The sequence below is a fragment of the Rhinolophus sinicus genome, chromosome 7 (genome assembly GCF_057876585.1).
Source record: "Rhinolophus sinicus isolate RSI-liver-muscle chromosome 7, RSI-T2T, whole genome shotgun sequence".
Taxonomy (NCBI): domain Eukaryota; kingdom Metazoa; phylum Chordata; class Mammalia; order Chiroptera; family Rhinolophidae; genus Rhinolophus; species Rhinolophus sinicus.
This window is the reverse complement of record NC_142507.1, coordinates 34,974,721-34,991,107: the sequence shown is the minus strand read 5'-3', so window position 1 is coordinate 34,991,107 and position 16,387 is coordinate 34,974,721. Positions and strand designations below refer to the sequence as shown.

General features: G+C 34.9%; 1 protein-coding gene across 1 annotated transcript in view; it reads left to right on the top strand.

Moving 5' to 3' along the window:
- The window catches only part of DPYD (dihydropyrimidine dehydrogenase), a 797,040-nt gene that overhangs the window by 288,000 nt on the left and 492,653 nt on the right, over nucleotides 1-16,387 (top strand). The window contains exons 9-10 of the mRNA XM_019747023.3: nucleotides 9,167-9,274; nucleotides 11,029-11,198. Coding sequence (XP_019602582.3) covers nucleotides 9,167-9,274; nucleotides 11,029-11,198 — 278 coding nt within the window. The remainder of the gene's footprint in view (nucleotides 1-9,166; nucleotides 9,275-11,028; nucleotides 11,199-16,387) is intronic.

Sequence of the window (16,387 nt, the reverse complement as noted above, 5' to 3'; positions counted from 1 at the left end):
ACTTAGATAGTCCTAAATAGTAATTTGCTAAGACCATGTAAGAATTCCAGTCATTAAGAAAACAACCTTTGCCTGAGGCATAGTGGAGCTTTTTTGCTTCACAATGTGAGGATTAAAATGTAAGGATATTGTTTTATAGCAAAAACCAAATGACAATAAGAAACAGAGAAAAGAGAAGGGAGGGAAATAAAAAAGAGAAAAGGCCCAAGAGATAAAGTGCATTTTAATAAATAATACCCCAAATCAAAGGGATAGGTAGAATTTTGTGAAGGTAATAGGAAATTACATTAATATATCTTTTCTGGAAAAGCGTTTTTAATAAGATCTTATGTTGATATTAAAATTAAATTTTAATTATTAAAATAACCTGCTAATTATAGGAAATTTGAATATTACAAAAATATAAAGAAAAGTACTTTGTATATTTTTTTTGTCCAAGATTTTGTTGTTTTGGTTGTTTTATTTGTCCTTTTATATAAAAAAGAACAATAGATAAGATGGGTCCTGAGTACAGAAATTATTTGTTGGCAAAGTAAAATACACTCAAGCATATTTTGTCCAACTTGGATTTCTTGGGAATTAATTTATTAATTAAAATAAAGTCTCTATATTTTTTCCAAATGTATAAAGGAAGTGGAAATTATAAGACCAAAAATGCATAGTGAAGCATATTCTCATTTTGTTGTATGAAATTGCTGGATATTTTATTACAGATCAAGAAATCCTCTAGAAGAATTTTTAACTACTTAGATTCAGTTTATTTCGTATGTATTATACTTGTTAATGAACTGCTTTCTTAATATGTTTATATTGTTTCTCATCTGTACATATTCTAAATTGGAGCTTGGTATTAAGTTGTAATAAGAAGTTACATGAACAGATCTCATTGGTATGATAGAATTTGTGCATATTTTCTACATGAAATCGTAAAAGTGAACTGAAATACATTTTTAACTTTGTAGGAATTGTCGTTTTTGGTTATTTTACTCTTCTCTCCAATGCTCTTTATTTTTGTAAAAAATATTTTTATTAAAATATAGCTAACATACAATACTATATTAGTTTCAGGAGTACACCATTGTTATTCAACATTTATATACCTGAAGAAGTGATCACAATGGTTAAGTCCAGCAACCATCTGACACCACACTATGCTATCACAAATATTATTGACTACGTTCCCCATGCTGTACATTACATCCCCATGACTTGTTTGTTTTATATCTGGAAATTTGAAACTCTTATTCCTCTTTACATTTCCCCCCCTTTTTAATTTTTTTAATTATAGTTAACATTCAATATTATTTTGTATTAATTTCAGGTGTACTGCATAGTAGTTAGACATAGTTTAAGAAGGGATCCACCTGACTAGTCTTGTACCCACCTAGCACTATCTATATTTATTATCATATTATTGACTATATTCCCTATGCTTTACTTTACATTCCCATGGCAATTTTGTAACTACCAACTTGTACTCCTTAATCCCCTCATCTTTTTCACCTTGCCCTCCAATTTCCCCTCCCATCTATCACCCCAATAAATCTAGCACCCATCTGTCCATGGCTATGTTGTAACAACCAATTTGTACTTCTTAATCCCCTTCCCTTTTTCACCAATGCTTTTTAAACTTCACTGTTTTATAAATTAAATACAAAAAGAAGACCTTAGTTCAGCATCTATCAGATTTTCAAAATGGTGTTAGTGTTCTGTTCCTCTGTTGGTTCTGGACTTCAGTATTACTTGTTTCTGTGATGAAAAATACCTCATATAATGGGGAAAATTATAATTTGAGATGGTGACTCCATTCATAACATTTTTTAAGTCTTCATCTTGTTATGCTCTAACCAATTGTGTGATACCCACCATTAATGCATGTGGTCACATTGAGAAAGAGACTAGACAGCAGTTTATGAAACAGATGTTTAATAGGGATTTGAAAAAAATCAATGAAATGAATACTATTGTGATGCATGGTGATCTGATTTCATGTGTGTTATATCGAATCATTCAATTCTTTCTGAATTCAGTCTGAACACTCAGAATTAAATGTATTTACAGTAGGGTGTCGGGGAAAAGATGGGGAGTTTTATTGAGAAAAGAATCACAATAGGGTATCATTGATCTGTGCTCTTTCTAATCAATATATAGATTCTAGAATGATAACCCGTATGGCACTATTATCTCTTGGAAATAAGATATAAATCCTTTGAGTCATATAAGTGATCTTTAAGTGACAGGTGAAGAACTTTATAATCCATTGTGGAATTATGGAGTGCTTAGGCCTGTGAAAGGAATATTTTACTTCTGTACTGTAATCACAACTGTTTGGGCTTGATATAGGAAAATTTGCCTATTCTAATAAGTATTAAACAAATATATTAATAGATACATATAGTTATGATTTTGTACCTACATTTACATACCTTATGTACATCTATTTAAAGGGCTTCTTATTATTAATTGCAATATCTTCTGTTTTTTAAAGCGTTTATTATTACTCTTTTTATCATGTGAATATTTTCCATAGTTTTTATATTTTGCCCAAAACAATAAAAATGACTTACATTTGAATGTTGTTTTAAATTTACCAGATTATTTTTATATACACTTTCTTCCTAATTTTTAGAACTACCCCATGCACCAAGCAGGGCTATCTTCATTCCAAAATTGAGGAATTTGAGAGCCACTGTAATAAGTAATTTTACCCAAGTACAGTTAGGGGTGGTGATGGGGGGAATGAAACTAAGAACCCAGTTTTCCAGACTGCTAGGTCAGTGCTCTCTGAAGCATGATGTTACCCTAGTCCAGTTTGAATTACACATTGAACATTAGAGGGCCTTAATCTTGCTACTTTCCTGGTCTTGAAGTACATGTGGTTTGAGGCACTTGTAGTCTATAGGCAATTGTAGTCTATAGAATGAATGAAGGTAGAACACCCTTGCCTGACCACAGGCTTTCATTCAAGCCAAAATGCTAAGTTTCATGGTCTCTGATACCAATCTCTCAAACACTGACCACTTAAATGGTCAGTAACAATATTAAGCGTGTATATCATGAGTTAGGTGAACATTTAATGTATGTCTATCCAAATATGTCATCTTATTAAACCAAACAAAGGCTTTTAGGGAGAGAAGCAAATAGAAGGAAACATTTCACATTTATGCAAAGAGCTTTACATACATTGTTTCCATTTTGTTCTCCTAACAATACTGTGATGAGACTGCTGCTGCTCAGAAAGAATAATTTGCTTGCCCAAGGTCATAATAGCTAGTAAATGCTAGAACTAGAATTGTAATGCAGAAAGTCTGACTTCAGAGGTTTTGTTCTTATTCAATGTACTCAGTTTACAAACAGTTATTATAAAAATAAGTTCATTGACATGAAGAAGTTTTAAAAGGATTTAATAAACAAAACTAAGGAAAAACAGTGGTTACTCAGGGACATTTCTTGCACCAAGACCTGGGTGGGTAGCTGTGGTAGGTAGCCCAGTGCCCTTCAGGAGAGTCTGTTTCATGAATCTGTCTTTAATCTGCACATGTTCATGCTCTTCTTCAAGCAGCACCATTCCCTAATCCTGGCTTAGAAAATGAGGACTGGGATCACAAAACAGGCTTTCTTCCCTGAGGAGAAAGTGAGATCTCAGATGCAAAAGTTCTTGGAAAAGTGAAAAACGTTGGCCATTTAGCTACATTTTGCTGTGCTCAGCCAGTAAACTTGAGAGTAGTGACAGCAGCAGTGGGATTTTGTGCACTAACATCTTCTTAAGGAAAAGGCGCTTGTGTGAAATAACAGGAACCGATGTACCTGCAGAGACAGTTCAGTGTGCTAGAGCACTGGCCATTTCTGTACGTCAATCTTTTGCCAGGAACCTAAGGCAGCCTCTCAGAGTTGTGTGCTGTCTTCTCCACTTCGGTGGCATTTGTGAGGCTGTCTCCAGTGACAGGTCTCTCTGATCACTGTCTTTCCCATAAAAGCTTAGCTGTGATTCATGTGGGTGCCTTCCAGACTGCGTGGCATCACACAAATGCTTGCTCAGTTCAATTAACACTGAATAAGTGACTCAGTAAGGTAACACAGGCACATATTATAAAATCTGAGAAGTTCTTCAACATGTCTGACCATAGCTATGAAGACTCAGCCTTAAGAACTTATTCCTCCTTTATTACTTCCTAGATGATAACATGAAACAGAATATTTAATATCTTTTTAATGTTAATAACATGTGCACAACTTAATATGAGCACAAAGAATTTACTATATACACTGCTGTTATTTATTCTGTCTTTGTTCCAGAGGGAAGTGCTCTGGAAACAAAGCAGAGATAATATATTTCAAAGAATATCAAATAATGAAAAATAACTAGCAGATAATGAAAGGGAATGCACTTAAGAAGGAAAACATTTCAGGAAGGAATTTACTAGAGAAAATAATCACAAAATAAAGATGCAGCCTGGAGAAGCAGCCAGTGTTTTTGCTGCCACTAGACTGGAAGCTGGCCACAGAAACATTCTGTGTTGTATGCATATGGGTAGCCTGAGCGAAACTTAACACATAATGTCGAATGATTAATCTAGACATCACTTGTTACATAGCATCACATTCTAACAGGACTGAATTATAACCTTATACATGAAAAAGGCAGCATTTTGAAGTTGCAGTATGAGGTCTACAGCCAGACTGTGGAGGTTAGACAGTCTGCTACTTTGTATAAAAACATACTGAAACACTAAAAACGTTAGTAACTCTTCTAAAGGAACAAAGAAACTATCTGGATTTCTTAAAAAATAAAAAACGCTATACATACACTACACTGAGCTGTTTTGTTTGTCAAATCTTTGTCAATCTTCTTTATTCATAAACCTTCTTCTCACTTAAAGGTGAATTAAAAAGTCATTTCAGTGTCATTTTGAAATCATCCTGGTATAGACACATACCTTATTTATTAATATGCTGTCTACTCTCAGGAAATCTTCCTTTGATAGATGGGTATTTGCAAGTTTCATTATCTGTCATATTTCACTTACAGTTGCTTCATTTTTCTTTCTTTGTAGTATTTTGTTTAAATTTGCTAAGGTTTAATACTTTACTATGATTTAAGCTTTTTTCTTTCCTTGATTTAAGATGTGAAAATTGATAAGCTACAGAATAAATAAACTTATCTTAATAGCTAATGTTTATATATACGTGTATATATACACGTATATAGATATATATATACATATACATATACATACGTGTATATATACATTATATATATATATATATATATATATATATATATATATATATATATATATATCTCTCCTAATGGTTTGTTTCTCTGAAGAACCCTAAAACAACAGTTCCTTAATCTCTCTCTCTCTCTCTCCCCATATATATATATATATATCAAGGAATTGTCTTATACAATTGTGGGAGCTAGCAAATTTGAAATCTGTAGGTCAGGCCTGCAGACAAAGAGAATTTCTTCTTCCTCAGGGAAACCTCAGGTTCAGTCCTCAGGCCATTGGGCTGATTGGATGAGGCCTACCCAGACATAGAGGTAATCTTTACTTGAAATCAACTGATTGTAGATGTTAACTACATCTATAAAATGCCTTCACAGGAATACCTAGATTACTGTTTGACCAGATAATTTGACACTGTAGCCTAGCCAAGTAGACACTAAAATTAACCATGACAGAATTTACACAGATCACAAAACAGGTAAATGGGAGAGGATAACTCACACTAAAGTCTGTCTGATGAAAAAGACCCTGGTCCTACATAATCACCCACAACCGTCATGGTTAGTGGAAAACAGGGCACTATGCCAGTTGGGCCAGACGACTGAAGAGTGTGTGAGGAGAGCTGCAGATTGGTGACTGTCCTAGGGTATAGGGATGACCTGTTACGAGGTTGGGGAGAAGGGCTCCACGGAGCTTGGAAATCTAAGAGTATGAAAAAAATAAAACATAGCAGTGTGCATGACCTGGGGTGTGGCTAAGTAGACTGCAGAGATTTCCCTGTCCAGTCACGGGCTCCTTCTTCCTCTCTTTGAACCCAGTATACATAGGTCAGAGCAGGAAACTGCTATCCTCGTGAACATTTATGTGGAGGATCTGACCTAGTAAATGTGAAATACATTATAGTGATAAATACAGAATGTGGTGAAGCACTGGAGACTCCGTTTTCCTTGTCTGTGTCTTGTTCCAAGTGAAAAAATGGAATTTAAATTTTACCAAAGCTTTTTTCTTATGAAATAATCCTTGCAAGAGAGAAAAAGTCATCTCTGGGGCCTGGTGGTATGCTGAATGAGAATACCTTGTATGTGTCTTCAGGTAAGTTATTTTAGCAGTGGGCCTACAGAAAATTATCACAGATGTAAAGCTCCCTCTCTGCCTTAACCAGGATGAGTAGTGAGAAAGCTCAGAATAGGAGTTAGTGAAGGAAGAATCTCAGACTTTATTGCTAGTAACTGTGGAACTCTTATCCACTACTTACATTCTGTGTCTTGTTTTTGACCCGCCTTAGAGATTTTTGCTTATCATATCACCTTGAAATTGCATAGCACTGCAGGCTGTTTTTCTTGGTGTTTGTGGTTTTTTTAACAGGAAAATGAAGAGCTCCAGTACATATGCTATCTGTATAGTAGAGTAATATGAAGGAGAGAAAATTCCTTATTTAAGGCTTAATATGTAACATATGTATATGTTGGTTTGACTAATCAAGTGTAGCTTAAACTCTGGTTATTTTTAAATAGATTTCAAGGAAAAATGTTTTGTCATTAGAGTCTTCAAGAACATGTTCAGCTATTTTTATGTAACTGTAACCACCCCCGACTCCAGGCTTTCTAAAAGAATTACATAAATAAGCACACATTTATGCAATAGTTTTCTTACAAATATACCTAAGGAATATCACTCTAAGTCAGAAAATGAAGAAATAGCCTTATCCCCATTTCTTATAGACAAGCCAAGGCAAAGGCAAGTCGAATGACTTGCCTAATCCTCTTAGATAATTAAAATAATTTAAAAAATAAATGGTCTGAAAATAATCTATAAGGACAGGGCAGCCTTCTGGGCGAGGGGATTGAGGGAGTGCTGGACAGGGAAGAAAAATGTTTGGTTTAATTTGAAGGGACAGCGGCGGTTTACTGCTGGTTACACACTCAATCCACATGCACCTTCTGCTTTCAGATCAGATATGGTACCTACCCTATCTCATATGACAAAAATCATCCTGGAGCCATGCTTAGCACTTTATGTGTCCACTGGCAACTGCACGTAGGCCTTCATTTAAATATAAAATAAACTTCTACCTCTCTGGAATCACTCACAGGTAGAATGAGTCTTGGACAGTAAAATAAAATGAGACTATAAATTTCCCCTAGTCCTTATGGAATTGAGATGAATTAATTTTCCACTTTCCTGTGGTGAGGTGATCACTATCAGATTCACTTTGTTTATACTTTGAAATAAATTTACTCTGCTATTCATGTTCTTTTCAAAACTTTGGCAATTATTTCCTGATTATGTAGTCGATATGTGCATGTAGTAGACAATTTGGATCTTGAGATTGCATACTAAGCGAAATAAGTCAGAAAAAGTCGAGAACCATATGACTTCACTCATATGTAGGATATCAAACTGAAAGCAACAAACGAACAAGACAAACAAGCAAACAAACAAAAAAATCATAGACAGAGGCAACAGTTTAGTGGTTACCAGAGGGTAAAGATGGGAAGGTAAGGAGGGATGGGGGGGGTAGAAGAGGGTAAAGGAGGTTAAATATATGGTGATGGAAGGAGAACTGACTCTGGGTGGTGAACACACAATGCAATGTAAAGATGATGTATTATAGAAATATACACTTGAAACTTATGTACTTTTATGAACCAATGTCACCCCAATAAATTTAATAAAATTTTTAAAAAAGAAAATTGGGAAAAAAGAGATACAATATAAAATAGAATGTATATCTTTCCACAACCAGAAGTGATCACTGTTCAGATTACATAGTTTATATATTCTTTTTAAAAAAAACTGACTCATACTATATAGTTTTGTATCTTGCTAGTTCATTTAGAACTGTATTTTGACTATCATCTGATACTACATTTTTCAAATATTTGTTTTAATCACTGCATTTTGTTTTGTTGTCTTTTTGTTTTTTAAAGTAAGTCTAATTCATTCCTTTGGCATAGTGGTGTTCCTCCATTTTTATTTTTTCCATCTCTATTTTTCTAAATTTTTGCATTAACCATTTTTGACATTAAATCTATTTTTGCATGTCTTGGTGTTTCCCTAGGATAGATTAAAAACAGTCCTCTAGAAATCGAGCACCAGCGTGTATGTCTACCAAAGGAGTATAACAAACCCCATCTCTGCTCTTGCCATGTAGTCTAAGTTTCTTAAATTTCTTTATTTATTAGTTGAGGGGAAATCATATCTCATTGTTTTAATTTGCAGTTCTTAAATTACTAATATAGTTAAAATTTTGGTGCTTATAAGCTATATTTTTTCTTATTCAAATTTTTGTTATAGTCTGTTTATGCTTCAGTTGAAAAGATCATCTTGAAACTGGGAAACTTCTTTATACAGTAAAGACATTTTGTTTGCTAAAATACTCTCCTAGTGAATAATTTTCCTTTTAATTTTTTAATAATATTTTTGAAATGTAGAAGCAGCTGAAGTTTTGCACTAAAACATTATTTTTCCTTGTTTTCTTTTTCTAGAACCATCTTCCATATTCAGAAACTAGATAAATGTCCTTTTTTTTTTTCAGGTTTTGTTTTTTTAGTTTTTGTGATGAGCTTTTTATATTTAGCATTTTAATGCATCAGGAACTTACTTTTACATATGACATGAGGAAAAAGTATGACCTGATTTTCCTCTTAATACGATATACATGTGTATGTGTCCATGTTTCTGTGTATGTAAATGTGTACGTGAAGATGTGATTTATCACGCGTGCTTAGTTATATGTTAAGTGTGTACTCTGAGGTCTGTTACATTGTATTACTCATATGTACACTCTTTTATGTTAATTTGCTTATAGGTTTTTTTTTTTCCTCTAAGAACTACATTATTTTAATGATTGCAGCTTTCTACTGTTTTTTAAATGTCCAATCGGAAAAGTTCCTCCTCCTGCTAATAATATTTTATACATTTTTGTTACTTAGGTTTGCCAGAACCCAATAAAGACCACATCTTTCAAGGCCTGACACAGGACCAGGGGTTTTATACATCCAAAGACTTTTTGCCACTTGTAGCCAAAGGCAGTAAAGCAGGTATAACATATTATCTTTTACTCTTAATGTTGCCTATGTTGTTATATGTGTTGTAAATTTATTTTAAATTCAGGCTCAGTAGGACATTGTTCAGATCTCAGATTGATCCTTTCATAACACTGATATAAAGAAAAATAGAAAATAAAAAAGGCCTGATATAACAGTTTGCCAGAATCGTCTGTTTGTTCATTCTTCCAATTAAACATCATCATAAGGATTTTTCACTGTATTATATACAGGTCTAAACTGCATCATGAAAATGTGCTTCAAAGTGATGAAGTTGTGAACAAACACTAGAAGATTTTCTTAAAAGAAAGGGCTGGAACATCAGTTTGGGAACTATTATATTTAATTTATTTTTAAATGGACAAATTATTGTCTAGCTTACATGATTTGTGTCCCAGCAGGCAGAAAGATTGACTCTTCGGGAATAACAAATTTATGAAGTAAAAGCAAAACACTTTGATAGGCATCCCGGTACACAGTTTCTGTGTAACATCACTTCATAGATCCCAGGAACAACAACCTGAAGCAAAACCTGGGCTGTATTTTGATTGGGCTGCAGTCATTGTCTTAGTGAACAAAGTAGCGTAATATATTCTCCAAAGCAAGATCATCTAAGTCCTTTAAACATATAATTTTTAAAAAGTCTATTCTGACATCTAATTACATGTGGAAAAGATAGGTGCTTAAATTTTTCTCCCAAAATTAAGGGGGGGAAAAGTAGCTTTCTCTATTAGATCATTCTGCGGAAGTTTATGGCTAAGGATGTGGGCCATCTCTCCACCTTCCTTCTTCCAGGAGAAGAGGATGCCATTCTTAGGAAGGTCATAGTACACATCACATAGAATTACAGAGGGACAATTGTGTAATCCCAAACGCAGACTCTTCTAAACACAATGATTACACTTACAGAAACTGCAGGTCTATACTATCCGTGATGCCATTTCAAAAATTATAGTAATTTATCTTAGCAACAGTATAATCTGAAAATATACTGCCACTTAACCCATAGAGAACACCTGCATTTTTTTACATGAATTTTTATATGGACATTAAATCATATAGATGCTCTTGAGAAATGGATACTTAGAAAGTCATTCTTTAATTGCTCAGTTTTATAAACAAAACGATGGAAAGTGGTAAAAGGAAGAAAGTTTTACTTTGCTATTTTAAAAATAGTTAATTTTAGAAATTCTAATTTATTACTACATAATAATAACAATAATTAAATAATTATTCAGTTACATAAACACTTATTCAGCATGTTAAGTTTCAAAGTTTACTAAATGTAATATATAGCAGGCTATATGTGAGAAATCTTATAGTAACCATGTAACGTATTTTCATGAAATGTGAATAATTAGCCCAAATCATAAGGACCAGTTTTTCCTTCTAACAAACAGAAATTTAATGATGCCAAGTTAAAAAATATATATCACCACTTTGCCAAAGAGAGTTTTAATTGATTGGTCCCAGTTTGTTATGACCTAAATACTTCAAAATGTGCTGCAGCTTTCCTTCTAGAAGGAAAAAAGGGTTAAAGGTACTGACTATGAAATTATATATATGAGCATATTTTTAAAATGGGAATAAAACTGTCTTTCAATGAAGCAGAATAATTTGATAGTGACACTCCATCCTCGAAAACTGCAAGATGCAATTTTACACTGCTTTGAGTACAAGTATCTTTTGAGCTGTCATGCAGAAATGGTTTCTCTACTTGAAAATGGGGTTTTCCTTTCATCATTCAGGAATGTGCGCCTGTCACTCTTCATTGCCGTCCATACGGGGAGCCGTGATTGTTCTCGGAGCTGGAGACACTGCTTTTGACTGTGCAACATCCGCTTTACGTTGTGGAGCCCGCCGCGTGTTCATCGTCTTCAGAAAAGGCTTTGTTAATATAAGAGCTGTCCCTGAGGAGGTAAAATAGAACCATCAGAAAATATGGGGTTGTAATGCAACAGATTTTAGGAGATGCAACTGTTAATGTGCAGTCTCCTAGTTTGCATTATTAGAATGTTCTTGGAATTGTGAAATACAAATTTCAAAATTTCTGGGCTAACCAGAGTTGTTTTTCTAATTCAGACATTCAGAGTAAAAGACAATTATTTTAAAATACTGATTTGGATAAAATGAGAAATTTATCAATATACTAGTTCTCCTTATTTTCTGTGTTAATATCTTTGAAATATACTTAACTAGTTAACAGTGGAATGTGCTAAATCTTCCATGTCCTGAACAATAGGTACTCTCCTCAAAATGTATAGATATTAGGAAAATGCAATAATTAGAGACATTCAAAAATTTCCATAAGCTAAATTTACAAGCTGCAAAGATACATACCTTGGTCACACTTACTGTCAATTCATTCTGCTCTGAAGCCAACAGAACAAAGAGATGCAGTTTATTTTTTTAAAAGAGCTCTACTGTAAGCATTATTTAGAATTAATAATTAGTTAACTTACTAAACATGACAGATTTAAAATCATTTCATTCTCACAGGTGACTGGTGACTAATCTTGGGTGACTCATCAGCTGGGTACATGTACCACAGACTTCTCAAATTTCCATGCTAATAGAGAATCTAATGCCTTACAAAAGATATTAGTTCTGAGAACAAGAACCACATGTATTTATAGTAAGATAAATTTCTCCTTTTATCCAAATCAGTATTATGAATGTGATTTGCTTTAGAATGCCCGAACAGATTTGGAGTCTCTATACTAGGCAAGAATTTTAACTGTCGTCAATAGGTAATTTGTCACATATAGATTAACTATATTAGCGCTTAATTTCAATAAATATCAGAATCACCACTGGTTCGTGGTTGAGCTTCAAATGCCAACTTTATTCTCTGGGCTTTGCTCCATCCAGTCTACCCTTTCAGACTTTTTTTTCAAAATTCAGATGGAGATGGTCTTATATGAGTTTTTTCTGGGGTTTTAGGCATCACTCAGTACTGTCTCATCATGGTACAGATAATAGGAAAACAGCCATACTGTAGTTAAGTGACTTGCTTAAGATGAAGCAACACAGGGGCTGATTTTATTTATCTTGGTATCCCTCAGCAAATAATAAGCACTTGAGAAATACATTTTGAACTACATATTTTAAATCATATTCTGATCCTAGTGTCAGAATTTTCATTTTGTAAGCCTGCACCATGAGAGTTGGAAAGTAAAATGACCCTAAATGGCAATCGATGTCAGTTTACTCCACGCTTTATATTATAGTCACCTTCCATTGGGAAGAGGAACTAGAAATGAGTGGTGACTATTTCTTTTGCCTAAGTACAACACACACACACACACACACACACACACACACACACAAATGAGACCAGATAATTATTTGAGAGGGCACAGATAGATGTTTATTTATTTATTTAGTCAACCTACATTTATGGAACATCCACTGTGTACCAGGCATTATTCTAAGCAATTTGAATAAATTGGATAGAAATTCTTGCCCTCATGAAGCTTGTACTTCGTGAGGGAAGACGCTCAATCAAACAAATAAACTGTCACATAAATTGTGTATTGAAGGTGGTAGTGCTATGGAGAAAAGTTAATTAATATAGAAGTATAAGAAAGATGCATATTGGGAGGGCGTATCATGGACAAGGAGGCAGGATTTGCCATTTTATACAAAGTGGCCCAGGAAGGAAGTTTCTCTAATAAGATGACTTTTAGGCGCAAAGATGAAGACATTAAGGGAAAATAGACATCTGGGAGAAAAACATTCCACATCAAGACAAACATTCACCCTTGACTGAGGAAGGCTCTGAGACTCCTGGGAACAGAAAAGAAAAAAAAAGGTCAGAGTGGCTGGAACAGAGTAGAGAGGGCAGCATGAGGCAGATCAACTAAGGTCTTGTAGGCTTTCATAAGACCTTTAGTTTTTACTGAGTGAAAGAGGAAATCATTATACTGTTTTGAGCAGAGAAGCACCAAGATCTGAGTTGTATTTTAAGAGGCAGAAGCAGGGAAGCTAGTCAGGGGCTAGTTGAAAGAGTAGCTATTCGTTAATATGACTGGATTACAGGAAGGAAATGGTCAGAGTCCAGGCACAGCTCAGTCAGAAGGCCAGAGCTCAGTGGACTGGTCCGTGGGTACCAAAATGCTGAGAGGAAGCAGTGAGTCCATGGGACCCCACGTCACATAGTTGCCACAGAGCTTAGTAGAACTCTAGTGGATTGGGGCTTAATTAAAGCTGGAACGAATGTTTGGATGTTTATTATTAGCCTACAAGAAACCAAATCATTTATGTGTTCTTAAAACTACTTGACCATGAGCTCCGTGACAGCAGGGCCGTGGTCATCTCTCCTGGTCACTTTTTTCTTCTGCCTAGCACAATGGGCGCCATATATAAAGTGTGCAACAAATAATCGTGGAATGAATGTTATCTGGAAGGAATCAGCATCCAAGGTTTCTAGCGTCAAAAGGGCTGATACTTTCCAACATGGATCAGTGTTACAATGGTTGGCCTTTGAAGGGTCATTTGGTAATTTTAGGCAGAATTCCTCAGCATGAGAAGGAATAATAAATAATGTATTATCAGAATGTGCATAGATTTCAGAGTTGGGTCACTGGTCAGTGTTTATGCTTTTTTAGGATTGGGACTTTCAGCACTTGTAGAGATTCCACGTTTATCCCTCATGATCATTTTGTGTACATCAAAAAAATGGGCCCATGACATGGTAATGTTAACACTTAGGAAGCTGGAAAGTCAGGAGGATGTCCAATAGCATGTATCTAATTCAGGATAGGGTTTTTGAAAGAATGTGTTTTAGGACAAACCTTTTTTTAAATAATTGTTTTATTTTATTTTATTTATATGGGTTGACATACAATATTATATTAATTTCAGGTGTGCACCATAGTAATTAAACATTTATATAATTTACCACCTTGAATGTACCCAATCTCCTCTAGGACAAACTTTTAACTGATATGAGGAATTTAATATTATACCTGATTTCTTTGTATTTCTCTTATTCTTCCGATGCTCTCTACCCCCAGCACACACAACTGCAACCATGCTTGGTTTCTTTAAAATCAGTGAAGTGTGAGGAACAGGAGCATTTAGAGTTTTTCTCAAATATGTATATTGTCTAATGGGTTTGGACTCTTGGATGTAATTTGGGAACAACATAATTTGTCTTTTGGTAGATGGCCTTACCGCTAGGCGTCAGCATGTGTACTGTATCCAAGGCTGAAGTCGCATTCACAGATGGTTCGTGAGGGAGGCAAATGCAGAACAACGTACAGTTCTCTCATCCATTAGTGACAAATATGGATTATTATTATAGAGGCCAGTTACATTAACATGGAATTGTTTCAGACTGTGTACATTGCATGATTGGTAAAAAATAACAAAATGATTGGATCCAGAATGTTTTAATCTACAAGTTAGGAGGCACCACCCAGCAGATTTTGCAGAGACAACCACATTCTGTTTCTCTAATGAAGAGGTCCTCAAACTTTCATTTGCATCAAAGTCACCTGGAGCGCTTATGAAACACAGCTTGCTGGGCCCTTGTCTCAGAGTTTCTGATGCAGTAGGTCTGGGGTGGGCCTGAGAATTTGCGTTTTTAACAAATTCCCTGGTGAGGCTGCGGCTGCTAGTCCCCTGCTCTAAGGTATCGTCGGTGTAGTTTCCAGCTCTCTAATTAGAGCCATCAGCAGTGGGCTGTTTGGGGGCACGCACCATCTTAGTTAAGAAAGCATTCATGCTCCAGGATATAGGTTTGATGAAGATACGGAGGCATCATCGGCATATTGATGTGATTCTGATTCCAAATGTCTTTCAGGCTCCCTTGTGGCCTCACACATATGCTAAACAGGATGCTACTGACAAACTCTGGCTTCTCAGCCTGGGTCCTTAGGGAAAGCAGCCAATCACGCAGCACTATCCGCTAAGAAGATGAGGGAACTCTGTTAATAATTCCCTGCAGGACGTTCTGCAAGCTTAAATAGGTGAGATTAGATTTCACAGGATGACAGAAGCCCCCAAAAAGCTGGTATTAAAAGCTGTTGACAGATCAGATAGACCTGCAAGACTGCTTTAGGCAGTTGGGAATCCCTAAAAGGAGGCATGAAGGTCAGAACTCAACATTCCCACTTGAGTGGATCATTGTAAAGGATCAGGCTGGGGAAGGACTTTGTAATTTGTATTAATTAGTACTGAGAAGAATATGGTATAAAATTATTTTAATAGCAAAATCCCACACACGAAGAATATTTCAAGAATCTGTTGTTCACATATTCAGTTTCCCAAATACCAGCAAAACATGATGTGTCTTTAAATCTGCTATATTTTACAGGGGCTCTCTGTACTTCTCAAGAGTGCCCTTGACTTCCCCTATCTGTTTGCACACTTGGTAACAGCTTTACCAAGTTTACCAAGATATGTCTGTTTCCACATATTTTATCATTCAGAGGTCAACTGTTCTGATAATTAATGCTACTTTATTATTTTTAATAACAAAAATAACAGTACCAGATTGCCTGGTCTGTTAGTCAAAAATTTCTTCATCTGTTACTGCAGTTCTGAAATAATACATCTTCATGGGAGAGAATGGGCCTTTTAATAGAGTCCTTCTGGTCCACAGGACTCAGCCCATAAAGATTATGCATGTGGCATGATGTGCAGTTCTCCCCGCTCGCATGTTTTTTAGTAAAAATCAATGCTGTTTTTGTATTACCTAAATGATAACAACGTTGACACACCCCAGAGTTTCTGGTTTGGAAAATGGCAAAAGAAAATTGAAATTGAGTACATATAGTTACATAGGAAATGTTTTGTAGATTTTCTTTAGAACCTTGACCTGAGTAAGTGAATTAGTATAGAAATTGGTTTCAATTGGCAAATTTTAATTAATAAAAACTAGCACTTTCCACCCCTACAAAATCACATTTAACAAATATTAAATTAAAGCGAGGAACTAAATTTTAGCCAGCACAAAATGTCTATGTGTTTTTCTTTTTAAATATTTTAATTAAAATATAGCTAGCGTAAAATATTATATTAGTTTCAGGGGCACACCATAGTTATTCAATGTTTATATACCTAAAAAGTGATCACCATGATAAGTCCAGCAACCATCTG